The following is a 27353-nucleotide window of genomic DNA, read 5'->3' as shown; positions in this document are numbered from 1 at the left end:
CCGGTATAACCGGTTTTGGGTATAACGAAACCAGTTAATCGGTAAATAACTAGAAAAAACCGGGTTTAAAAAAATAATAATAAAAACCAAATAACTGGGTCGGCTAACCGGTTTCAGAGAGCAATAATATAAACTGGTTTCTAACCAACGGTTAGAAACGTGTATAAACAGGCTAGTGGTGGACCGATTACTAACTTGTTAGAATTTCGGGTTCGAACCAGTTAGCCGGGTTGTCTGTGCTCCTTTATGGCTGGGTAGTTAACCATGTTTTGATCAGTCTTGCTAGGTTTTTATCGGGTTTGATATTGACTAGGTAGATGTGGAATTAGTTCAGTTTCGGGTCCGAGTCGGGTACAGTTTCTTAGAGAAATTAAAACATGGTTCACATCGGAGATTAAGTATACCAGGTCTGGTTTCGTGTTTAGATTATTATAAACTTCATGTTTAGATTAATTATTATTTAATTTTTAAAAACAACTTTTCAGTCACATTTGCAATATTAACGCATTTATGTTTATAATTTTTTGTTTAGTAAAGTTTAAATCAAATTGGGGGTTTCTTCAAGTTTAAGTTTAGGCTCGAGCTCGGCTTGCTTTGAGTTGCCTTTGAGTTGTATTTCTAAAGCTCGAGCCTGACCCTGGAGTAGTTTGTCAAGCTTGAGCTTAGGATTGGGATCGTTTGTTATTTATTAGTTATACAACTATTATATTTATATATATGATTTTTTTAATATAATATAGTATATATTATTTAATTATTGTGTCATATGTTTATATATTATATAATAAATATATTAGGCAAGACGTATATAATAAAAGCTCGAGCTCGTTTAAGCTCTGCTCAGTTGAGCCAATCTCGAGTAGTTCACGAGCGGTCCAGCTTGTTTAAGAGTACTTAACTGTTATATTTATATATTTATGACTATATACATTTATAATTTTAACTATAATTTTATATATATATTATACTAAAATATATATTATTTATCATTTTAATCATATATTTATATATTAGATAAGACCTATATAATAAAAGCTGGTTTAGGCTTGTGGGCTGGCTCGAGCTCGAAATGTGAAGCTCGGGCTCGAGCTGTTTGTTAGCTGAGTCTTAATAAAAGCTCGAGCTCGTTTGAGCTCTGCAATTGATTGAGCCAATCTCGATCAGTACACGAGCGGTTCAGCTCTTTTAAGAGTATTTAACTGTTATATTTATATATTTTTTTACTATATACATATATACTTATAACTACAATTTTTTATATATATATTATTTATTAATTTTTATCATATATTTATATTAGACTAGACGAGTGCCCGCGCGATGCAGCGGGTGTTTAAACGCGAACCCTATTAATCACGTAACATTTGTGAGTGTTCATGGTTAGGCTTAAAACCTTGAACCGGTCATCGATTTGGTATCACCGCTGAGTTTTTTACTTTCAGTCGGTTGTTTTTTACCACCTTTATCATTTCAAGTATTATATTTTGACTTGGTTGGAATTAATGATACGGTTAAATTAATAATCATTTTAAACAAATTTTATTATCAAAGCTTAAACTGTTAAACCAAAACATACTAGAACCAGACCGTTAATAACAGTTTGGTTTCAATTTTCAATGGTTTAGTTTTGGTTTTGGATGACAAAAGATGGGTACTAACAGTTGGACTCACAAGCATATAACTTAAAAACAATCAAAACCGGCATTGAACATCCCTATGTAACATATTAACTTTTTTAATGGAAAAATTTATAACAATAGTATACTCAAATTAAATAGAATAAAATACTCGTTTTTATGGTGCAATATTTTTACAAAAATATTAACGTATGAAAAACTTATTGTCGTTTAAAAATCGTGAGTGAGAAGTTGGTTATAAATTGAATTTAAAAAAAGAATATGGTTAAAGATGAGGGGACAAACTTGTAAGTTGGGTTATTTGTGTTTAAAAGACAAGTATACCCCTAATTACATATGTACTTTATGTATTAATACTTGTAAAACTCTTAAAATCAAGTGTCTTAATTTACCCTTGTTTGATGTATTATATATAGTATAGATAAGACCTATATAATAAAAGTTGGTTTAGGCTCGTGAGTTGGCTCGAGCTCGAAATGTGAAGCTCGGGCTCGAGCTGTTTGTTAAGTGAGTCTTAATATAAGCTCGAGCTCGTATAAGCTCTGCTATGTTGGGATGTCAGTATCATAAAACCAAAGTGGCATTGTTATAAGTATATATGTAACACTGGCAAATATTAGCAATAAATCATTTGATCATCACAAAAAGTTGATTAATAATATATAACATTTTCCTGTTTTGTTAGGTTAAGAAGCTACCGCGCTACACGCATGGAGTCATCGCCAACACATTCCATTTCGCGGTAAGTTTCCATTTGACTCGCAGTCTTTTGTTAAGTTGATTATGTTTAATTGTATGTAGCCTTAAAGGGTACATAGGTTACTGGTTACATTTGACTAAAATAAGCAAGAGTTATATTTTTATAGACTTTTGTGTTATAAAAGTTAATTAGTAATTAATATGAGTTAAAATTATTGCAGCATTGGATGAAATATATTTTGGTGAAAATAATATTTTTACTTGAATTTATCTAAGATCATGACTTAGTAAATTCATTGACCAAATTAGTCAAAGATGACTTGAATGATCAGTTATACTCGTATATAAGAAAACAATATCAAGAAAGGTTGCTTTTTAATTCATTCTCTTAATTCACATAATGCATGCATACATCGTTTAAATACAAGTAGACAATTAGAATCACAATAGGAAACTAAAACAAACTATTCTTATCTCTAAATAAATAAATAAATAAAAGAGAGAAATGAAACAATTTGAATTTGAACTTCGAATTCCAATACTCCCCCTCAAGCTGGAGTGTGCAGATCCCGAGCACCCAGCTTGTTTAGCAGAATCCGTAATTGTTGTCCACCCAGAGGCTTAGTGAAAATATCAGCAATCTGCTGCTTTGTACCAATATGAAAAGGAGATATATCTTTGGATTCAACCCTTTCTCGAACGAAATAACAGTCCATCTCAACATGTTTCGTACGTTCATGGAAAACCGGATTATTAGCAATGTGTTTCGCTGCAAGATTATCACAGTACAGAGGAGTAGGATCTGTACAGTAAACTTGAAAATCTTTCAACAACCACCTCACCCATAACACTTCACTTACCGTGCTACCCATGGCTCGGTACTCTTCTTCGGCTGAAGAACGAGAAACGACAGATTGCTTTTTAGTCTTCCATGACACCGGAGCACCTCCCATCATTAACAAATAACCTGTTCGTGACCGACGTGTATAAGGACAACCCAACCAATCAGCGTCACAATAGGCAACTAAGTTCAAATCCCCTTTTCTTGGTAAGAAAATACCCTGACCTGGTGTAGACTTTAAGTATCGAAGGATACGAATAGCTGCCTCCATATGCTCTTCCGGTGGATCAGAAACAAATTGACTCAGAATATTAACCGAATAAGCTATATCGGGTCTGGTAGCTTGTAAATATAACAGTCTTCCTATTAACCTTCGATATTGCGAAGTGTCAGTTCTTTCGCTCTCATTACATTGATCAAGCCTTATATTTTGTTCCATTGGAAACGAACTAGGACGACAACCCATTTGCCCACTGTCTTCAAGAATATCCAAAGCGTATTTTCGTTGACTTAGAACCATACCATCAGATGACCTAGCAACCTCAATACCCAAAAAATACTTTAAAGGACCTAAATCCTTGATACTGAATTGGTCATTTAAATAAGTCTTGGTCTGCTTATTTTTTTTATCATCATTTTCAGCAATAATTACGTCATCCACATAAATCAATACAGCAACGAAAGAGTTATCAGAAGTAAGGGTAAATAAAGAGTGGTCAGCCTTAGACTTATTGTATCCAAACTCAATCAAGGATGTAGTAAATTTATGATACCAGTTACGAGAAGCTTGCTTTAGTCCATAAAGTGATTTACGTAACCGACAAACTCTAGTTTCTTCCTTTCTGGAGAATCCTTGAGGAATCTTCATGTATACTTCTTCCTCTAAATCTCCATGCAAAAATGCATTGTTTACATCAAGTTGATGTATCGTCCAGTCCCTCTTTACTGCAACAGTAAGAAGGATTCTTACAGTCACAAGTTTCGCAACAGGAGCAAAGGTTTCATGGAAGTCGACCCCTTCCATTTGAGTAAACCCTTTCGCCACCAATCGCGCCTTATATCTTTCAACTTCTCCACTTGGTTTATATTTTATTTTATAAACCCACTTTGAATCAATGGCATGCTTTCCATTTGGCAAATTCTCTAAGGTCCATGTTTTGTTTGTCTCAAGGGCTTCAATTTCCCTTTTCATAGCCTCAACCCACTTCTTATCCTTTACAGCTTGATGAAAATATTTCGGCTCATCATTGCAAGTGATGGACGCTAAAAAAGCTTTATGTGACTTAGAAAATTTTTCATAAGACAAATAATTAGAGAGAGGATGTACTGTGGAAGAAGATCGATTGTCTGCGGAGCGTGAATGGTCAATAGATGGTGGTAGCTTTATGTCAAAGCCTTCAAACCATTTCGGATGAGAAATATTTCTCTTCTCCCTTGTGTGTTGAAGGGGTTCAACATTAGTTGAGCTAGAAGCTTGTTCCTTATCCAAAACATCATTAGTTTGCACATGTTCTGGGCCATGAACAGTAGGCATTGATTCTGGGTTGTGTACAGTTGCTTGCTTATCAAGGCCTATATCATTCAGCTGATGTTCATGGGCTTCGTTGTCTAACCCAACATTTGTTTGTAGTTCATGCTGACCATTAATTGGTTGATCACTCGTTTCCTCAGTATGCCCACTTACAAGTGAAGACCAATAGTCTTCGTCAATAGCAGGTGGTTCAAATATTTCTTGAACACTTGTTCTTAACTTGATTTCTTCAAAGGGAAATTGACCCTCCACAAACCGGACATCACGAGACGTGATAAATTTTCCATTTTCTATGTCATATACTTTGTACCCCTTTGTTCCTTGAGGATACCCTAAGAAAACCCCAGGTCTCCCCCCTGAATTGAAACTTGTCTTCTCCCGTTTCTGTGCTTCGATAATAAACTAAACAACCTAGAACCTTCAAGTTTTTGTAATCGGCTTGTCTTCCGAAAACAATTTCATATGGCGTCTTGTTCTTGATGGCCTTTGATGGTAGCCGATTTATAATATGCGTAGCAGCTTGTATACATTCACCCCAAAATCTTCTTGGCAAACTCCCTTGGAACATAAGCGAACGAGCTGTTTCAAGTAGATGACGATGTTTACGTTCCACCACTCCGTTTTATTGAGGAGTATGTGGGCATGTGGTTTCCAATAAAATTCCCTCTTGAGAATAAAAATCCATCATTCGGTTTGAGATGAATTCCCCACCATTGTCACATCGTATTTTCTTAATGGATTTTCCAAACTACGTCTTCACCATTCTTTGGAAACTCATGAGACATTCACTCACATCACTTTTGTGTTTGATTAGATAGGTCCATATTGCCCTACTAAAATCGTCAACAATGGTTAAGAAAAAAGATGTGTGTGAGGTAGAAGGCTTACGATACTTTCCCCAAGTGTCACAATGGATTAAATCGAAACAAGCACTACTTTTAATATAACTCTTTGGAAAAGGTAAACGAGTAAATTTAGCTTTATTACAAGCATCGCAAGAATCGTCCTTAAAATTAAAACTAGTATTCTTAAAAAAACCAATTTGACATAATTTATCGTATGAGGCATGACCCAATCTTTTATGCCAAACTTGAGCATCCGTTCTTGACATCAAAGCATTCTTCTCTCTTACCACCATCCCCATGCGATAAAGAACATTCACGCGTTTACCCACTCCAATCATCTTCTTCGAATGCAAGGCTTGCATACAACAAAAATCAGGGAAAAAACTCACAACACACTGAAGATCGGTTGCCAATCTACCAACTGAAAGTAAGTTACAATTGAAATCGGGTATATAAAGAACTCTTGTGATTTTCGTTTGGTTACTTAGCATGCTTTCGCCTGTAGCCTTAACAGAAATATTATCACCGTTAGGAATCATAATCATCTGTGCATTCAGTGTAAATTTCAAGGAAATGGACTATATGTTCCGTGGACCCGGAGTCTATAATCCATTCATTATGGTGTTGAGACTTACCTGCCATAGCCATGTTAGCTTTAGGCATGTGTGAGTTCCGGTAATAAAGATTGGTATTGGTCTTCACTTAATCCACCCACTTTTGGATTTCCTTTCTCTCTTTTCGCCTTACCTGGCCACCAATCCTTGAGAGGATCATTTACTTGCATCTGTCGAGGATAATCGGAAGCATGAGTATAGTATGGCGATGTTGGATCGATTGTTTTCTGTCCGTTCTTGCCGCCGCCGGTTTGATCTTTATCTCCGACCATGTTGTCTTTATTTTAGAGGCTATTATTGAATCTTGAAAAACCTGCTCTATGATACCATAAGAAAACAATATCAAGAAAGGTTGCTTTTTAATTCATTCTCTTAATTCACATAATGCATGCATGCATACATCGTTTAAATACAAGTAGACAATTAGAATCACAGTAGGAAACTAAAACAAACTATTCTTATCTCTAAATAAATAAATAAAAGAGAGAAATGAAACAATAAATAAATTCATTGACCAAATTAGTCAAAGATGACTTGAATGATCAGTTATACTCGTATACATACGCTTCAACCTTAAAGTTCATATGGGATGTACGGGTGTAAACGAGCCAAGCTGAGCCCAAGCTCGTTTTGACTTACGATAGCTCGAGCTCGGTTCGTTAGTCATTTTTTCAAGTTTGGGCTCGCCGCGTTTATCATTTTATTATTTAATTTATGTACGTTTTTAATTAATTTTATATATTTTGAGACAAATCTTAAACGACCCTAAGCCTAGGTCGAGCTCGTGTAATACCTTAAACGAGCCAAAGCTCGGCTGTGCAGTTTGAAATTAATATATCGAAGTCCAAAAGAGGTAAAACTTAAAAATACACGTCTTGAGCTTGGGCTTGATAACTAAACGAGCTTTGTTTCTTGACTCGGGCTCGGCTCGAACTTGGCTTGTGAGTCATTTTTTTCAAGTTTTGGGCTTGTCTCGTTATTATTTTACTAATTAATTTGTGTAGGTTTATAATTAATTTTATATATTTTAAGACAAATCTTAAACGACCCTAAGCCCAGGTAGAGCTCGTGTAATACCTTAAACGAGCCAAAGCTCAGTTGTGCAGTTTGAAATTAATATATAGAAGTCCAAAAGAGGCAAAACTTAAAAATACACAGGTCTCGAGCTTGGGCTTAATAACTAAACGAGCTTTGTTTGAGGTCGAAAAACTCGGTGTTTGTTTAGTTTTGCTAATGTATTGAATTGAAATAAATACTATAGTTATTTGATATAGAGTTTCTTACTTTCTTTAACTAATTTATGTGATTTATATAATAACTTTAATTTTTGTTGCAGGATTTTGGCATACACTTTGGCTTTACATGGCATCATCTTCACAGGGACACTAATGAATATGCGAACCGAAATGACTAACAAAAATCAATCTGCTTTTGAAGTAAGCGGAAATGGAGCGTTTATGATCATCCCAATCATTGCATTATCCACAGTTGAACTCACATCCGGGATACTGTTTTTCACAAAAGTCCTGTCACATTGTTACACTGTTCTAAAATTCATCGGTATCTTCTCAGCAAACTTTGCTCCTTTCTCGCTCTTGTTCATGTCGGATCATCACCCCGCACACAAGTTAATATTGCATTTGGTCGGACTTGTCATCTACGCGCTCGTACTTGCATACATCTGTTATGGTAATGATGACACTGACAAGAACCTCAACAAGAGTTCACTCGTTGCTCTCATTACTTACTTTGGGCTTGTTCTTGTACCCGTCGTGCTTGTGGTGGTGTTTTTCACTCCCAAAAGGTTCAACCCGGTCGTGTTTACAGTGATATATGCAACCTTTGGGCTTGAAGTTATATCTTTCTGTTTCGGCCTCTTCAAGGTCATGAAGTTAAAAAAAGTAAAGCCGCAAAACTTGGAAGCTACAGAAGAGAAGAAGAATATTAATCAGCTGTGACTTATCGTATGCAATGCAGGTTTTTATCTTAGGACGTGGCGTAGGAAGCTAATCGTATTAGATGTTTTACGACCGCTTATATGTTAAATATGTTTCTCTGTTTATTGTTGCTATGGGATTTTATGAATATGCTTAAGAGTGTGATATATATATTAGCTATGGTTATTAGATTACTATTGTCATATGTCACTTACTGGTTATACGCATTTCCTATTTTCCTTGCTACTTATTACTAATTAGTACTCAAATAGTTTAATTAATTCATAATTTGTGTAAGTTCGACTTTTTTTTTCATTGAGTAAACTACGGCTTTCATTCCTGTGGTTTGTCTAAATCTGCAGTTTTAGTCCAATAGTTTCAAATTTGTGATTTTCATCCCTGTGATTTCATTTCACTTGCAATTAAACCCAACCACAGTAACGCTGTTAAGTCTGACCATCAGTGTACCCCTCATTTGAGGGGCAGTTTTGTCCTTTTTTCCCCCAAATACACCCGAACCCTCCCGTGAAGGGGGCTTGCGAATTAGGGTTGGGGTTTATTTGAGAAGAAAAATGACAAAACTACCCTTCACATGAGGGCACATTGATAGGTTTCACGACCAGACTTAACGGGGTTAATGGATCGGGGTTAATTGCAAGTGAAATGAAACCACATGGACGAAAATCGCAAATTTGAAACTATTGGATTAAAACCGAAAATTTAGACAAACCACATGGACGAAAACCGCAGTTCACTCTTTTTCATTTGAAAAACTTTTCTAATGAAATATTCCTTAGAAAAACAAGTCTTTGAATTAGATTTAAAGACTTTGTTTTTATATAAAACAATTTGATTTATAAAAACTTTAGATAAAATCTTCATTTTAGAAATTGCATTTTTGAATTATTGTTTTGACATTTGTTGCTCTTCATCCTTCAATAGTCTAAGTTGACTTTGTATCTCAAGTTTATCGTTCGTGAGTTTATCGTAGTTGAAGAAACCTTGCGTTTTTCATGTTCTCTAAAAAAGTTGTACAAGAGTCTTTACAGTTGATCGACAATCCACTCATGACATATCGTTCATGGTATTGGCATTTTAACACCTTTGAAGTCTTACGAGTTAGAACAATATTAGTTATCAATAAGTGGTCTTTGACTCGTATAATAATTTGTATGTTTGATGTTTTTTTTGAACATTTTATACATTTTTGTATTTTAAGTTTGTAACTAGAAAATGTGTTACATCAATTAAAAAACAGAAAATTGAAAGTTAATATAACTTTCTTTATGACACATACAACTCATAATGATTGTGACAACATATATATAAATAGCAAAAGTAATATCTAAAAAAGACATTTATAAAAATACAAATTCTGGTTATTTATATCTTTCTTTTGGTAAATGTAACATTTATTATTTTTTTTACTGTCTTGAAAGGACAACTACTTATAGAAAACATTGATTACAAATTTATTTAAGAACAAATACATGTATATACATATATATATACACATATGCATGTATTTTAAGGCGAGGTAGATACATCTGGTATTTTAAATCACACTATTAAAAACGAGCATTTTATTTTTTTAATTTGAGTATGGTATTGCTATACTTTATAGAGTTTTTAACATGTTACATGATTACCGGTTAGAACGGACAACAGGCTGGATTAGGCGGGCTCGGGTCATGGCCCATACTGGATTAGGGTCGGAACAAGTCAATCTTATTTCGGGTTAGAACGGGGTCGGTTTCGGGTTAATTTGTTACAAAATTACCAGGTCTTAAATCCCCGCTGCATCGCACATGCACCGAACTAGTTTAAATAAATATGGTAAATCAAACTCACCAAACAATCGATCAGCGATTCAGTAAAACCGATCGGTCCATTGTCACGCAAAGAATGTGCATGAAGTCATTGAAAAAACGTAGTCAACGTTTGACTAACAAGAGTCAAACCTAAGTATCAACATCCAAATTTAACCAAAAAAAAAAAAGTTTAAAAGCTAAACACTAGTAAGTAGTAACAAATATTTAAACAATCTCCAATGACATGCATTCATCCCATTTTTATCTACAAAATATGATATTATCAATCATTCACTACTCATCTCCTAATTCATTAAAATGGTCACATTAAAACTTTACTCCTTAAGTCAACATTATCACCAAGTCAACGGGGTTGACCGGGGTTCTACTAACTGAAGTCCATGAAGGTGGGGCGGGGCGGGCGGTTAGCGGTAGACTCATGCATTCGGTTATGCTGCTGTGGCTGCTGCTGAGATGGTTGGTTAGCGAAGTGATGGAACATTTGCTGAGGTGGCAATGATCGGTTGTAGTTCATTCCGTTCAGTGGTGGCATTTGACCTGTCTCGATTTTGAGGCGCTGCACTTCGGCTCTTAAGGTTTCGTTCAAAGCTGTAGAATAAAATGAATTAGATTTTGAAAATAAATAACTATGTAAAGTGAAGGAATTAACCGAACAGAAACCGAATTTGACCAAATAAATCTGCACCAAAATAACTAGCACAAACTAATAACTGACGGTAGAGCTTTTTTTTTTAATAAACACACACTATAATTCGGTTTCGGTTATACCTGGTTCCAAAATTCAACCGAGCTTGATATCCAAACCAAACGTGTTTAAATTTTTGTTAACGGGCTTATGGCCCACAGTCACTATTTGGGCCAAAATTTCAGGCCCAGCCTCATAATTTTCGGCCAAATATTATGGGCCAAAAGTTAAAGTTTCAAGCTCAAATTCAATATTTTGATACAAAACTACAAAAGGTTCAGGCTCAAATTCATTATATTGGGCCGAAAGTTTCAAAAGCAAATTTATTATTTTGGGCCAAAATTTCAGGCCCAGTTTCATTATTTTCGGCCAAATATTTTGGGCCGAAAGTTAAAGTTTCAAGCTCAAATCAAAAGGTTCAGGCTCAAATTCATTATATTGGGCCGAAAGTTTCAAAAGCAAATTCATTATTTTGGGCTGAATGTTTGAGCCCAAATTCATTATATTGAGCCGAAAGTTTCAAGCCTAAATTCGTTATTTTGTGTCAAAAGTTGCAAGCCCAAATTAATTATTTTGGGCTCAAATATTTCAAGCCCGCATTCATTATTTTTGACCAAAAGTTTTCAGGCTCAAATTCATTATATTGGGCCAAAAGTTTCAAAAGCAAATTCATTATTTTGGGCTTAATGTTTGAGCCCAAATTCATTATATTGAGCCAAAAGTTTCAAGCCTAAATTCATTATTTCGTGTCAAAAATTTCAAGCCCGAATACGTTATTTTGGACCAAAAGTTTTCAAGCTCGAATTCATTATTTTGGGCCAATTTTTTAAAGCCTGAACATTATAAGCCCAAATAAGAAACCAAAAACCGAAACAAACCCAACTCATACGCAAGACCGAAAAACAAAAACAAAAAACATTGGTTTCATAAAACAGATTACGGTTTTGGTTCAGTTTAAGCCCAGCTTACGCTGCAGTTAAACAAATATATATTTACCATCTCTGAGTTTTGCTTGTTGTTCCATTGCTTGTAACCGCATCTTGAGCTCCTTATTCTCGGAAGTTAGACTGGTCGTATCGCGCTGCACCACAATTATATATAATTTTATTAAAATTCCTCAACATATTCATTTATATTACGTTTCTTCTTGTCATTTTATTCGTTTTATATTTTTATCGGATCAAAAGAATCCTTAAAACTTATATGCAAAAAGATGAAAAGATTAAACTTGTTTGTTAACTTTTAATGTTATAATAATTAATAACTCATTAAAGATGGAAAATATACCTGTAGCATTGTGACTTGAGTTGAGAGTGTCGTTGCCTCGTTTTGAAGGGTTTGCACTTTCTTCTCTAGCTCACTCGTATACCGTATTTTCTTCTCTTTCGAACGCGCAGCCGATTGTCTGTTTGCAAGAATCCTACAAACAACGACAACTTAATGTTTTTTTAACTTTAACTTCACATAGTTACGTAAAAACATCACACTATTCATCAATACATACTGACTTTATGAAACAAAACTGAATCTTATTTTTTAATTTAAGTAATTTACAAGAATGTCATAAATAAGCAACTCATAAATTTTAGCCCATATGTATACCAATCAATTAGTTATCAACTAACAAAAGTTACAAAATGATATAGTTTTGGACCAATTATTTTCTGACAAAAGTTTCAAATTCGAATACCAAAATCGAACTTCGGTTTTTGACCAAAACCAACCCAACCCAAACCAAACCATCCCAAATCCAAACCGAACTTTAGCCCAAAACCGACCCAAACAGAACTGATCCCAAACTGAAAACCGAAACCGAAACCAAAGCAAAACTGAAACCGAACTTTGGTTTTAGCTCAAAACTGACCCAAACCGAACCAATCACACCCCTACTAATAAATCAGATAAATATAACTAAATCATAAAAAAAAATCCATACACAACATACACAAATCCCACAAAAACTTAATAAAAATTAATAAAACCGCAACAAAAAGATCAAACCTTTTAATCAGTTTCGGCCTAAAAATTTCAAGCTCAAATTATAAAAGTAAACCCGAAAAACCCATAACTGAACCGAAAAAATTTAATATAAACTCAAAAAATCAAACCTTTTAATCAGATAAATGTAACAGAATTATTACAAAAATAAATAAATAAATAATAATAATAATAAAAATAAAATTAAACCTGTTAATCAGACATCATCATATCATCATCATCGTACTCAGTATATCCCACCAATAGCAATGCTATGGTAGGGTCTGAGGAGGGTAAGATGTAGACAGCCTTACCTCTATCCCTGGGATAGAGAGGCTGCTTCCGGTGAGACCCCCGGCTCGATAGTAGTTTTGCATCAAGCCTTGGACATAAGGCACATAGCACTCAATCATCGGGACACCGGCTGATCGGTGCATGTGCCCTTGTCTTTCGGCTATCAACGCCACCACATGATGCCTGATTACCTTCCGCCACTTTTAACGTTATTTTCACGAGATTAGTAAAATAACGTCAAAATTAGTGCAATTTTACTTTTGCCCACCCGAGGGTTCACACATATATACATTATATGCGCGCACCGCAAGCAGGGCGTCCTGTTAATCAGACAAATGTAACTAAATTATTACAAAAAAACAAATAAATAAAAAATATAATAATAATAATAAAATCAAACCTGTTAATTAGATAAATGTAACTAAATTATTACAAAATAAATAAATAAATAATAATAATAATAATAATAATAATAATAATGAAATCAAACCTTTTAATCAGATAAATGCAACTAAAGTATTACAAAAATAAAAAAAAGTCAAACCTTTTAGCTCTTTTGGGATCAATCAAAGCCAAGTCGGCCAACTTATCAGGCGCAAGTGCCTTCTTAGAATTATCCACCATCATCAACACCGAGTCCGCATCAAACCTATTAAAGAAATCACCATCCACTGACAAACTCCGTACATGATTATTATTATTATTACTGGGTCCCACCGGTTTCACAGCATCCGACGACTCGCCGGAAGAATCTCCGCCGGTGGTGGTGGGTATGATGGCATCGGATGATAAAGAAGGTAAGTCTAGAGATGCGAAATTGAAGTCTGCAACGACGTCGTCGAGGTCGTCGGAGGAGAATCGGAAGATGGTTTCGGAGTGGGACCGCCGGTGGTGGGTTCCGGCGGGTTTGCCGGCGAAGGGTGGGTTCATGGAGAAGGAAGAAGAAAGTCGTAGGTGACGTGCTGCTGGTAATAATAAGGGGGGTCGTGTTTTTCGATGTTGATTGTAGGGGTAAATATGTCATTTTTTTGGATTTTGTACTAAAACCACGGGTGTTATTCGGGTTCATCTTTCGGGTTCTTTGGGTTTCAAAATTTTAAATTTGACACGAAACTCAACTCAAATCTCTCACGGGTGTTTCAGGTTTGGGTAATTCAGGTTCGGGTTTTTTGGGTTGGGTTAATCGGATTTCGAGTATCATAAAAAACAAAACAAAAAAATTTTAAAAACTATAATGCTAATATTAAAATATAGTCTTCTTTGCACGTAACACAGATAATCAAATACATACAAACTAACAAATATATTGATACATATATTTGTGCTTTTACCTCTAAAATTGTTTTTTAGAAGGAATTGATTTAACATATATGAGTAATTTTAGCAACTCTTATTACCACATAGTTATGCAACTTTGTAATTATTGGATTAACTAAAATAAATATTTAAAAAGATTCAACCAAAATAAGTACATAATTTCGTGAATCTTTAACGAAAATGACTAAAATCTTTGATTGTTTAAAAAAATTTAAAACGTAATTAGAGTGTTCAATTTTGTCAACATATTGCACGTTTTTAAATTAAATGTCAACAATATCAACTTCACAAGATAATACACACTATAATAATTATAAAATTTTAGCGACACAAGTATTTAAGTAATTAATTATTGTGGTTTAGATGTCACTAATTATTGTGGTTTAGATGTCACTAACACTATATACTAGCTTGAGCCCATGTATTATACGGGATTTATCAAATGACCGAAATTTAGATATTTATTCATATGTAATTTAGGGATTTTCTTTTGAATTTATAAATTAATTTTAGTATTATCACACAAACTTCAAATGTTACATATTAAAATTTCACATTTTTCTAAGATTAAATAAATGTTTTAAGATGACATAAATCAATTATTGGTACATAAACATATTATAGATGTTTATATGATCAATACGAATGCAAGTTAAATAATTTTACAAATTGTAAGATTATAAATATTGTATTTATTCAACAAAATTTGAAGTAGACACATAATCAAATATCTATTATAAACATAGGCCACTAATTATTATACGATAATGGTTCATAAATCATTATTTAACTAATTTAATAATTCACTATTTGATTTTAAACTTATTATAGATATTCAATAGTTTATATATTTTTTAAAAATGATGGTCAAATTTTCTATATCTAATAGAAATATTAGATGTAACGGGTTTAGTTATTGTAATTTAAATTGCATTAAATACTTTTTTTGTTACAACTAATTAATGGGTCATATAAATAAAACTCATGGATAGCATGGATTAAGGAGAGTGGAGATTAGAAAATATGAGAAAAAATAAAGTTAAGATTGACATCATCATTATTTTTGTTTATTAGTATAGGTAGATAGGTAGATATTATCTACTAAATTAAATAACTAATTAAAATTATTTTCGATTGATGAAAGTTTTCTTTTAACGGCAAAATGTTACCATTCAAATCTTGCTTCACCTAACCTACGCCAGACAAACTTTACCAATCCACAATAGACAAGGCTCGAATCTTTGACATCATTGAAAGTTTTACCTCTCTAACTTCTAGTAGCTTTGCCATTAGACACAAAGATAATGACATGTATGTTCGGTTCTTTCTTAAAATTATGGGTATCAATCGCATGGTTTAAGTTTATGTTTTTTTTTATGATTAGTTTAAAGTAAATTGAATTACATGTTGTAATTTGGATTGGTTTCTGGTTCAGAAAAATCATATACGCTAATTGTTTATTAATATTATTGTTTGATGATGTAAGGGCGCAAAAACATTATAAAATGGCGATGTTAAGATAGACGAATATTGTATCGTGTGTTCATTATGTCGTATATTGACGTGTCACAACTCACATGTACATAGTATATTAGTTAGCAATGTATAAATCGCCTTTAAGTAATTTAATTAAATTAGAAGCAGAAAGAGTGTGTGAGTTTTCGTTAATATTATAACTAAAATCACAATATACATGGATTTAGTGAAAGTGCATATTGTGCTTTTGAAAGAGTAATTATTATATGTGCTTTCTGAAAACTAAAAAGTGTACAACTAGTGTATAAAACTATGTTATTCTGCACCATGATTCTTTTTTCATATAGTGATTTTCCTAAAGTAATGTGTTGTTTCTTGTTACGTTTCTCATTCTCAGAACTATGTGTACCAATTTAAAACTGAAAACAGAACTGTCACGTCACTTTCAGATGGCAGGGCCTCGCTAACTTTATCATAAAAAATGTATAATGGTTTAATTAACAACACAATTATTACTTTATCGATTTCTATATTAAAATGTGAATCGATGAATTTGATTGGTTGGAAAAGAATTGTGGTCACGCCCAAACCCTTGCGCCCGTTAACATATCAGCGCCCATAGGAAAATATAACATGCACAAAAATACTCATTAGTAGGATTTATGGAAATTAAGTATTTAATTTGTGCCCAAGTGATTTAAATGTTGAGTCCTAAATGAGCACACACATATATATTATCTATCAGGTTGCCACCTAATCTTTGACGGTTTTAATTGCAGTGGCGAAACTTGGACGAAAACGTTAGGGTGACCGGATTCAATACATAAAAATATTTTTCACAAACGGGGGGTGGCCTGGCTCAAATATTCGGACGAAAACGGGTAAATTTATACTACGAATAAAAATTTTCGGACGAAACACACTTAGATTTGCACTACTTAGAAAGAAAACGGGCAGGCCACAGTACAAGCTTTCCCCCTTGGTTTTAGATACAGCCACAAATGTCGTGTATCTTTGCATTTTAGTTAGGTTCATATTTTAAATATATAAAATCACGAAATTGATATACCTAGCGATGTCAAAGAGTTATCTGACATATAGCCAAGAGTTAGCGCAAACATGATTGTATATCAATTTGCGAATAAAATTCAACACAACACGAGTTTGGTTTGCATAGAATCAATCTTTCTTCGCATATGAATGTGAAAATAAAGCATGAAGTTAATTCATTATGTATGTGTCGTCTTCTACCCATGACGTTGTCAAACTCATCAATTGTCTCTATCGAAGTGGTGCCATGTAACATTTTGGACTTATTAGAAAAAATAGCACGTCCAATCATTAAACTTGATAAGAAGTGGGACACATAACGATTTTGGTGATCGAATAAGTGATGCCTTAAAAAGGTTTAGTCTTATTCGTTTTTAATGAACATAAAACGAGTAACGACGCTTTCATACAAAAGAGGATTATGATGGTGTGTATGTTTCAAATTTTTGACATAGCACAAGTTGTAGAAACACAACTTATCGTGACTTGATGTTTAGCATTTACATTCACCTTTCTATATAACGATCGATAATGACGTTATAATGCAACGTTGATAGCCTACTATGTTTATATGAAACTTTTTGTGGACAAAGAGAGAAGTCGGTGTTATGGATGTTTGAAGTATACTATAACTATTCATTTACTACAAGCCTTCTTAGACCATGTGTAACAAAAACTCTTTACATAGGAGTATTTTGCGATACGTGACGTCCAAATTAGCATAGAGGGTTTTGCAAGAAATGATGTAGTAAAAAAAGTCATTGCAATCATTACTCAGTTATTATAAATTAAATTAAATATAAATAACATAAGTATTTAACTGGTTGGAGTTTGTAGGAAAAATCTGATTGGTTTGAAGATTAAAGCGTATAGCGTTTTATAGGAAACGTCGGTGTCGGGAAATACACGATGCATTCGAACCAGGCCGCGCTACAAAGGTCCCCCTTGTCGCACTTTTATCGCCGCGGGACACGGTGTTCCACCCATTTATCGCTCTATCACCCCCACTACGCTTGGCCTTACAAACAATAGACAATAATATGATTAGAATTATTAGATGACACGTTGGCTTTTAGATAACAGGCAAAGGGGTACAAGTGGAATTAATATTTTTTCTGATATTTTGGACTTGGGCCCTTTATTTTTTCTGATATGTTAACATGTGGCACTTTTCTTCATATAAAAAGTAAGCAAGACACTTGGACACATGCCAAGGGCAATATGGGAACATCGCCATATAATCTTTATTGTCTACTTGTCTTTAAAAAAGTTGATACAAATAGTATCAATAATTTAAAAAAAAACATAGAAAATTACATGGTGTATATATTTAGTCCCTGGCATGCTATTAGTTGTGCATATATGTTCTATCAACCAGGGTGAAGGTTTGCATGCGTTTCTCAGTTACGTAATTACTATACTTATGTTCAACGTCAGTTTCTTCTAGGCTAAAAGAAGGTTTAATATTGTTTTCATCACACTGGCTACTTGGTTGGCATTCGTCTTATAAAATCATAGTATGTAATATACAAACACTATGTTTTTTATCTTTTCGGTGCCCGTGCCCGTCTTGTATTATGCATCATGTGCCAATGTTGCCTGAAAAAGCACACGGATCGCAATCCTCACTCTCTTAAAATACAATCCTAACCGTCACTTCTAACTACCCTAATTTTAACAGGTAAAAATTGGGAGAAAAAAAAACCCAACCTACGTGGCAGTGTTGTGGCAGGAAAAATGGCTTTTTTTATTGCTGACCCCTACGGATACGTACCTTATCTTCAAATGAGTAATGCTTTATCCAAAGTTGGTTCTCGGTACAGCCCGAGGTCTGTTGCCATGTTCGTGCTTTATTTTTTCATATTTGATGATGTGTTTATGCGTGTTCCAAACTCGAGTCTTCTGATGCAGCCTTTTTCTGCATTCGTTTAATCGTCTTGGTGTATGTTACGACAGGACATAATGACATAATCCCATTAGTCTGAACCCGAATCATAGGTTACATTAAATGGACAAAAAAGTGATTTATTTCGCACTTACATTAAACAGAGTAGGTAACACATAATGTCTAGCCATATTAGTTAAGACATTAACAAATAATTTAGGTGTTAATAATAATGAGACATTCTAGATTATAAGTTCCCTTAATGGGGCTAATTTCAAATTCCAGTAACATAGATATAATATCGAACTACTCTAATGACAACACTATATACAGACTGATTTTTAGAGAAATATATTCTAAGAAGTGTACGTTTATTCAACATTAGTTATGTGACTTATTTATTAGTAGGTAATCTACTTAATTAAGTAAATAGCTTAACTACCAGTAGCCGACTTATGCCTAGTGTGCTATTAGTTCAATACATTACTAGCCTTCATACTTTGAACTAATGACATTACAGTCTTCATATTTAATTGACACATGACAAATACACACATAATCATTTTATTGTTCTTGTCTTCATTAGGCTCATTAAATCTTTGTATGAGGGCAGCCACCTTTTTGTTAGTACATGGAATCATTTGGCTCTAGTTATCTTTGTTTTTATGCAAGAATATAACCACATGCGCAACAAGCGCACCAATTGAAGAAAGACCGGCAATTAAAAAGAGACCCTTAAAACTTTCCAATGTCAGCCTGTCGAAGGCTTGAACTTCGACATTTATGTTGGGGCAATCGTCTTCCCTTCCAAACCATTTGTCTGTTATGTTTTTCATGCGGCCTTCTACCACCTTTAAGATTGCTCTTGAGAACGCAGTTACGTGTGGTGATCCTTTAGGAAATGCCTATATATTGAAAGGAAAAGATGAAAACATAAACAAATAAACGTACCTAGTAAAATCTGAATCATAACATAACTGAGCTAATGGTAGGTTTAGGAACACAGTGTCAAAAGTCGAAACCAGTATGAATGTTTAACATCTCGTCTTATAAAATTCACTTGGATAAACTGTTAAAAAAAGAAAAATTTCCCAAAATAGCCATATTTTACCAAATTTATTCCAAAAATAGCCTAGGTTTACAAAAAAAATCCCCAAATAGCCGGTTTTTTTCCGTCGGATCCGACTGAATTTTAATGCCGCCTGAAGAAATTTTTGAACCTTTAAAATCGTGCCATGTGTCAATGTTTTAATGGATCCGACGGAATTTCTTAAAATTCTGTCGGATCCGACTGAATTCTTTATCTTCTACCTCTCAACCAACCTCCATCTCCTTTTTTCACAAAATCAAGCAAATCAATAGTGCAAATCACTTAGTTTTTTGAGGAAAACACAACCATAGTGTTCAATTTCATTCTAGAACTCAAAATCAAAACCCTCGAATTGAAAAATCTAGGGTTCGCCGGACAAATTAAACAGTCGGATCCGACGGAAGCATGAACTGAATTGTCAGATTCGACTGTCTTTACCTTCGACGGTTTGTCCAACTAATCTGTCGGCGAAAACCTTAAAACGTCAGTACCGACATAACAACATGCTACGTGGCGCGTCAAGATAGGCTAAAAATTCCGTCAGATCCGACGGAATAATATGACTATTTTGGAAATTAGTTTTGGTCTTGGGCTAGAACCGGAAAAGCTTGGTCAAAAATGACTATTTTAAAAATTTTTCCTAAAAAAAATTATGGGGAAAATGAAATGATTTAAAGTGGAATGAAATTGGAATTCTTACAAAGCCAAAGCCTTCAGTTTTGTAAACTGGACCTACTATGAGATACTTGTTACAATATTTTGCTTGCAACATCTTGAGATAAGGAATCCCATCAACAATGGCTGAAACTCCATTGTTTCTACTTCCATTTGAAAGGGCTTTATCATACTCTTGAAAGCTAGTATACTTCTTCAACTTATCATTAGGAAAACCCATGTTCACCAACAAACCTTCCACAAAGGAACTAGTGTGGTATCCTATATAGTCTCCTCTTTCTATGAGTTCATATATGTTTGTAATAGTTGGTTCAAGCTTTTGTACTGTTAACATGGATGATAAGCTTGCTGTGTAGCTAGAGGTCAGAACTAGAACAACAAATATCCATACTATCACCACGAATCTAGATAAGTTGTTTATCAGCTTCTCCCCTGTAACAATGTTAATAATTATTATTAGAGTAAACTGCGGTTTTTCGTCCATGGGACTTGTACAAAGCTGCGGTTTTAGTCCAGCAGTTTTAAATTTGTGATTTTCGTCCTTATGGTTTCATTTCTCTTACAATTAAACCCGACCCCACTAACGTCGTTAAGTCTGGTCATTAATCCCATCAGCGTGACCCTCACGTGAAGTACTGTTTTGTCTTTTTTTCCCCAAATACACCTCAGCCCCTCACGTGAGGGGATTGTGAATTAGGATTGGGGCTTATTTGGGGAGAAAATGGACAAAACCACCCCTCACATGAGGACACATTAATGGGATTAGCAACCAGACTTAACGACGTTAGTGGGGTTGGGTTTAATTGCAAGTGAAATGAAACCACAGGGATGAAAATCGCAAATTTGAAACTGGACTAAAACCGCAGATTTAGACAAAACCATAGGGACAAAAACCGCAACTCACTCTTATTATTATAATTATAAATATATGGTTTAAAAATAATAATAAATGTTAGTTTTTGTAATGAAAATTCAGTCTGCCTATTTAAGAGGCAACCCATGTAACAAGAGTCAAGTCCATATGTCATTTATACAAGCTCATTAGATGCCCTTGTACTTGAGTTTAGATAGATGATGTTTAATACTTTCCAGAAGTCAAATGAAATTTATATGTCACAATAGAAACATGTGTGGATTTTCTAACAAGTTTAGCATGGTCAGCTATAACTCTATAAGAGCACCTATGAATGTTATGAAAGACTAACTAGAGGATGGTCAACCTTTGTAATTTAATTATTATTATTATTATTATTATTTTCTTTTTTCCTATTTAAGAACTATCAGTTCATTCAATATATAGACACATAGAACCATTTGAAGCATAATCACTACTTATATAACTTTTCTTATACTCCAACTTAGGGACATACTTACGGTGTGCAAACACAAGGGTGGAGAATGAAAACCACAATATCGTCCCAACTTGTTGTTGCGGACGACCACCAAACTCGGTGTTTTCCTGACGCTCGAGAACCCAAACAACTAATCCAATGTATATAAAGAATAGGCCTATTGTTATCCATAGCTTTGTTTCTAAGGGTTTCATGAAGATCCATGCGCTCTTTCTATCATCAACCTTAACGGGAACAAGCATTGCATATCCCTCGTCTAAGTATGGCAAAGTGAAATCGACGTCAATTGATCTGTTCCACAAGATGGCAATGTCTCCAGCCACCATATCAAACTTCTGTTTAGTTACATTACAGACATTATCATGAAGAATAATTTGTGAAATACACATTATGATTTTGTTACTTATGGGTACCAAACCAATCCACTCATCTTAGGATAAAAATATGTAGATAGTGTTTCCCAAGGGGACAGTCGACCTTCATACGGCGACCTCTTGCCAAACAATAAAAGATGACAAAGTTATTGTTGGGCAAGAGGTCGTCTATACATATATATGAAGGGCTAAGAACCCCTTGTGATACATTAACAAATTGTGATGTATGGGTTGGTTCGGTACCCATGAATAAAAAAAAATTCTAAGTTTTACAAGTCCACATAAATATCGAAGCAAACTAATTACGCGCGTACCCCACAAACAATCTCATGAATAAGATCATTGACAGTTCCGGCTCTCCTACCATCAGGAGTTTCATAGGGAATGATCTCGTAGTCTATAGTATACGGCATTGCATCCATGACTGCATAGAAGACATCCATGCAAAATCCATTCGTGTAAACTGTATTGGTTGCCGGAACTCTGTAAGCCTCAAAGAATTCAACAAAGTCAGTTAAAGCTGGAACTCCCACTCGTAGTTTCTTATTGCCCCAACCTAAAGGGATTCCTAAAGCATCACCGGGCCATATGATGGCTCCAAGATCATTTTGATTAGTAATGTAACCTAAACTTTTATTCTTGTTTATACGATTCGACAATCCATTAACGGAGTTCCAGAATCCAACATGTTTTTGCCCCTTCCCAAATACATTCACTATTTCATAGCCAAATGTATGTAATTGTCCATTTACCACATGGAAATAACCACTCAATCCCTTAAGTCTTATATTTCGGATCATTGGAAGTATCTTGGATCGTAAATCTATAGACTCAACGGCAACCAAATTCGTCGATGCTTTCTTTGGACTTTTAAATATGTTACTAGATTCGCTTTCAACTTTTTGTAAAGCGATTGCTAGAGCGAAAATAAAGTCATAAGCATATATCCCAAACATATCAAGCTCAACTATATCTATTTCAGGGTATTCTTTCAAGACCCTCATTCTCCATTTTCTCTCGAAGTGAGTTAGCCAACTAGATGGTGGTATATAAGGCTTCACACCGAGAACACCTTGCATAGAATCTAAGTCTTGAGGATTTAAATGATGTAATAGACCGGTGAGTACATCCGTGATGATCCATGCGTACCCTTGAGCCATCATTCCAACTTCTTTTGCTTTGTTGAAAAAACGAGAAGCCAGAGTAGGTAACATGTGTACCACAAAAACTCGGGTTTGCATGGTTTTTAGTTTGTGGAGTTGTTGATGAAGTGAATCATCCGTGGAGTAAGGCCACAAAGGGGCTTGGTACTTGACTTGGATGCCTATTTTTACCATGGCGTCGAATAAATAGGGAATCGCCCCCCTTCCAAAGTCAGTATTTTCATAGACGAACACAACTTCTGTCCAATCAAATGACTTGACTAGAGCTGCAAGGGGTTTGGCTTGTGTTGAAGAAGTTTGTGATATACGAATAAAGTGCGGGTTTAGTTTTAAAGAGAGATCAGGACTCGTCGCTTGGGATATTATCGGAACTTTGTATTTATGTGCGATATCAAGCACAAAATTTGCTTGGGATGATTGTTGGGGTCCAAGAAGTGCAATAACTTGAGCGTTCTCCACAAGGTCTATGGCTGCATTCAAAAAATAAAAACAAGATATCCATCTCAATAAAATCATTACAAGTTCACATGTAATGTAACTAGGGGAATTCTTCGGTTCGGTTATTGATTTATTCGATTTGTTCGGTTATGAGATTTATTTAACCTAATCGAAAATCGAACCTAACCGAACTCGGAAAGGGACTAATCGAACCATAATCGATTTGAATTCGATTCTAATATAGTTCATATTTTAATCGATTAATTTGGTTAACCGAATAAATCGAACTAATCGCTTTAAAGAAAAAAAAACATAACCGAAAATCGGTTCGTAAATCGAATTCGGAATTGGGTTTGCGATTATGACCAAATCGAATATTGAATTTTGAATTTGGATTCGATTTTCAGATTACGGATGCGATTCGGTTTTCGGATTTTCTAAACACCCCTACATGTAACTAGTGATTATGCTTGTTCGTTGTAGAGGCTTTATCCTAAATAAAATTAACCAAATATGGCGGTACAATATCAATATCAAATTGGTACCAATTAAGAATACCGGCACCGATGTTATTTGGTTGGGATCATTTTAGTTCGTTAAAAATACATTATTTTCAATACAACTTATAAAATTTATATCGGAATATTAAAAAAAATTGTAATTGTGTACTTGCTAACGAACACAAGTTATTAGAGAATAATCAAATTCAATGAAGCAAAATGCAATCGAAACCAAAAAAAAGCATAAAATTAATACCGGTATCCATGTTGTTAGGTTGTTGTTAGGTCAGTATTGTTTCATTATGGTACCGGTACACAATATACTCTATTTAAATATATAAGCTTGTTACTGTACAAAGCATACAAATGATAAAATATAGGTTGTGTAATCATTGTGCGTAATTAGTTGTATACTTGTACATATTGTGTAATTCGTTAACTTTATATGTAAGTATTTGTTATTATACGTAATTATTTTCCAGTTTTATTTTTCAGATTGTTATTACTTTTTTTCGCAATTTTTTACAATTTAAAATTTATTTTTCTTAATTTTTAAAAAATGCTTTGAAATATCAAACTATCAAAAAAATAATAAAAATCTATGTGACCTGCTATCCAGGTAAACTATCTAAGATTAGAAGAAAGAAAACTTTAGTGACCTAATTGTAACAAAAGATTTTATAAATGACTTAATTGAAATAGTTTTAAAACTTTCTTACTATTCTATAGAGTTGCCCCTAACACTGCATTCTTGAGTTTTTTATTTAAGGAATTAGAAAAGAAAAGATAAGAAAAGTTTTCATTTTTCATTCTTGAGTTTTTTCATTAAAAGAAAAGAAACAGAATGAAAGAAAAAGTTAAGCCTTTTTTCCTTCCACACTTTCCTGCCAAATATGGCCGGATTGTGAAGGAAGGTTTATATCTTATTACCATATTACCAATTTACCCTATTTTAATTCTTTTTTCCATGTTACTATGGGGACATAATTGTAAAGTTACAAAATTTTTTCCTATCTTTTCCTTCCAATTTAACTCAAGAATGTAATAAATACTTTCTTTTCTTTTCTTTTCTTTTATTTTAACTCGAAAATGCCTTTTAAATATATAATTTCTTTTCCTTTCTTCCTCTATCCAATCTTATCATTTCTTTTCCTTTATTTTAAACCCGAGAATGCAGTGTAAAAGAAATAATAACTGAGACATATGCCACTTCAAGATTCATTTATAGCATAAATTTTTTGCTCAAACTATTTTCTATTTTTAATGAAAACATATTTATGTTAGTGTAATCAAAACATATCAATCCATCATTTAATCAAATAATAAACTGCCAAAATTATAAGGATTAAAAATATGTAAGTGTTTAATTTAGTATAATCAAAATATTAATATCTTTAATGAAATCAGGTATGCCTTTTTTTATTAAATCAATTTGTATACACGTTTGAGTGTAGGAGATTAATGTGATAAAATTCAATCAACGATATTTATAGGTCTAAGATGATAAAGAATAAATAATGAATGAATAACAATTTTATTATCACATATTTAATCAACCTCAATGGATCCATGAATTTTTCATATATTTCTTACAAAACTGTAATAAAAAGCATGTTTTATTCATACTAATTTTATATGTGATGTTCTTTTTTTTGTATGTTATTCATAATGAAATTTACATTTTATCATCTGTTGTTAGAATTCGCTATTAATTAAATATATAATTACAACTTACAAATTCACTAGGTGCATCTTTTCTGTGTTTATAAAGAAATTGTGTGAGAATACATCTCGTATTCGTATGAATATATCTAATTACAAAATATAATTTGATTTATAAAACAATTTAATTTGATAAAATATATGTTTTTTTTAAATCAATAATTTATTTTTTATAACTTAATTGTATTTTTTTTTTTGAAGTATTCCGTGCATCACACTAGTTCTAAAGCTAGTTATATTATATACATAAATAAAACTGTCACACTATTGCTTTCATATGTTCTTTTTCCACTTTATCACGTTTACGTATAATACCTACGTACATATGATATGCATAACAACAAAAAACGAGGAAATTAGTGTGCTGACCCGCGGAGGCAGCTTGAAAGTTGTCGTGTCTTGAATCGCGGAAGTGAAAACGAATGATGGTGGTGAAGTTGTGATGTGCGCCATAAACCTCTTCAAGAGCCATTAACAAGCAAACCCTAGTGCTTTTTGCAACATTGGAGTCCATATCAAGAATCACACCTATTCCTACTTCTCTTATCCCACTTCCAACATTTGCTAACATCATGATCATGGCAATAGCTAGCACTACCACACGTCGATTCCTCGAAGAATTATGCATCTTTTATCGTACACACTTCTTGTTTAATTGTTTACTATTTTATAGCGCGGTATTTATAATAGAAGCTTTTAAGTATGAAGGTTCGTCCACCAATTAAGAATAACGCAGGAAAACTTTGTTATTCTCGCTTGGCATATTTGTTTTAGTCAAGCTAACATATTTTAATTTATTAAACAATGCAATGTGATTTGGTTTTTCTAGGTGTCTTGACTGAACAAACAAGGCAAACTTTAGTAAACAACGTACTATGCAAGATTTTGCTACAAAGATTCTAAATGTCATGTCATGTAAGACTAAACTAGTATTATTTGACATTTTCCTAAAATAAAAGAACACATCAATCACTGACAAATTAACACCCCCCCGCCCCCCCCCCCCCCCTCACTTTTTTTTTTGAACAGTTTGGCTCACTGGCAATGCACACCCCCTAACACCTAAAGGACCCGGGTTCGAATCTCCCAGAGAGAGGGACCTTTCAACCTAAAATGGTATTTTTTTTGCCTCCGCAGAGACTCGAACCTAGGCCACCACCCGGGCGGGACCCTCGCAAGCGAGTTATCCCCCCACCTCCGACCAGCTGGGCTGGACCTCATCGGCTCCCCCCCCCCCCCCTTCACTTTTGATACTCCTTTACACATTTAGAAAGTTTAGTTTTCTAGAATTCTGCACAACTGGGATCTTTGTGAATATACTCATGCTTTTATGGTCAATAGCTTTCTAAAACAAAAAAAATCATATATCGAATCCGTGCATTATTAAATATTAAACCATAAGCTATATTTAATTAAAGT

At 33.9% G+C, this 27353-nt stretch overlaps 3 protein-coding genes across 3 annotated transcripts; 1 reads left to right on the top strand and 2 right to left on the bottom strand.

The window, feature by feature from the left end:
• The first annotated feature begins 2326 nt into the window (after positions 1 to 2326).
• On the top strand, positions 2327 to 8222 carry LOC143552637 (uncharacterized). Its single transcript, XM_077042805.1, has 2 exons — positions 2327 to 2379; positions 7504 to 8222. Exons 1-2 carry the CDS (start codon positions 2348 to 2350, stop codon positions 8123 to 8125), a joined length of 654 nt encoding a protein of 217 aa, XP_076898920.1. The 5' UTR covers positions 2327 to 2347; the 3' UTR covers positions 8126 to 8222.
• A 1917-nt stretch (positions 8223 to 10139) lies between these two features.
• On the bottom strand, positions 10140 to 13842 carry LOC143552636 (transcription factor VIP1-like). The gene is made up of 4 exons (XM_077042804.1): positions 13437 to 13842; positions 11909 to 12041; positions 11618 to 11702; positions 10140 to 10524 (listed from the first exon to the last, which is right to left on the bottom strand). The coding sequence occupies exons 1-4, from the start codon at positions 13820 to 13822 to the stop codon at positions 10304 to 10306; spliced, it is 825 nt and encodes a 274-aa protein (XP_076898919.1). The 5' UTR covers positions 13823 to 13842; the 3' UTR covers positions 10140 to 10303.
• Positions 13843 to 19267: 5425 nt separating this feature from the next.
• On the bottom strand, positions 19268 to 26597 carry LOC143552648 (glutamate receptor 2.8-like). Its single transcript, XM_077042811.1, has 5 exons — positions 26304 to 26597; positions 22426 to 23744; positions 21760 to 22072; positions 20411 to 20817; positions 19268 to 19525 (listed from the first exon to the last, which is right to left on the bottom strand). Exons 1-5 carry the CDS (start codon positions 26560 to 26562, stop codon positions 19268 to 19270), a joined length of 2556 nt encoding a protein of 851 aa, XP_076898926.1. The 5' UTR covers positions 26563 to 26597.
• Between the last annotated feature and the right edge of the window lie 756 nt (positions 26598 to 27353).

This window comes from Bidens hawaiensis, unplaced genomic scaffold (genome assembly GCF_021521415.1).
Source record: "Bidens hawaiensis isolate Kalapana, Puna unplaced genomic scaffold, B.hawaiensis_p1.1 tig00016968_1, whole genome shotgun sequence".
Taxonomy (NCBI): domain Eukaryota; kingdom Viridiplantae; phylum Streptophyta; class Magnoliopsida; order Asterales; family Asteraceae; genus Bidens; species Bidens hawaiensis.
Note: the sequence above shows the minus strand (reverse complement) of the source record. Positions and strands in the feature narration are given on the sequence as shown.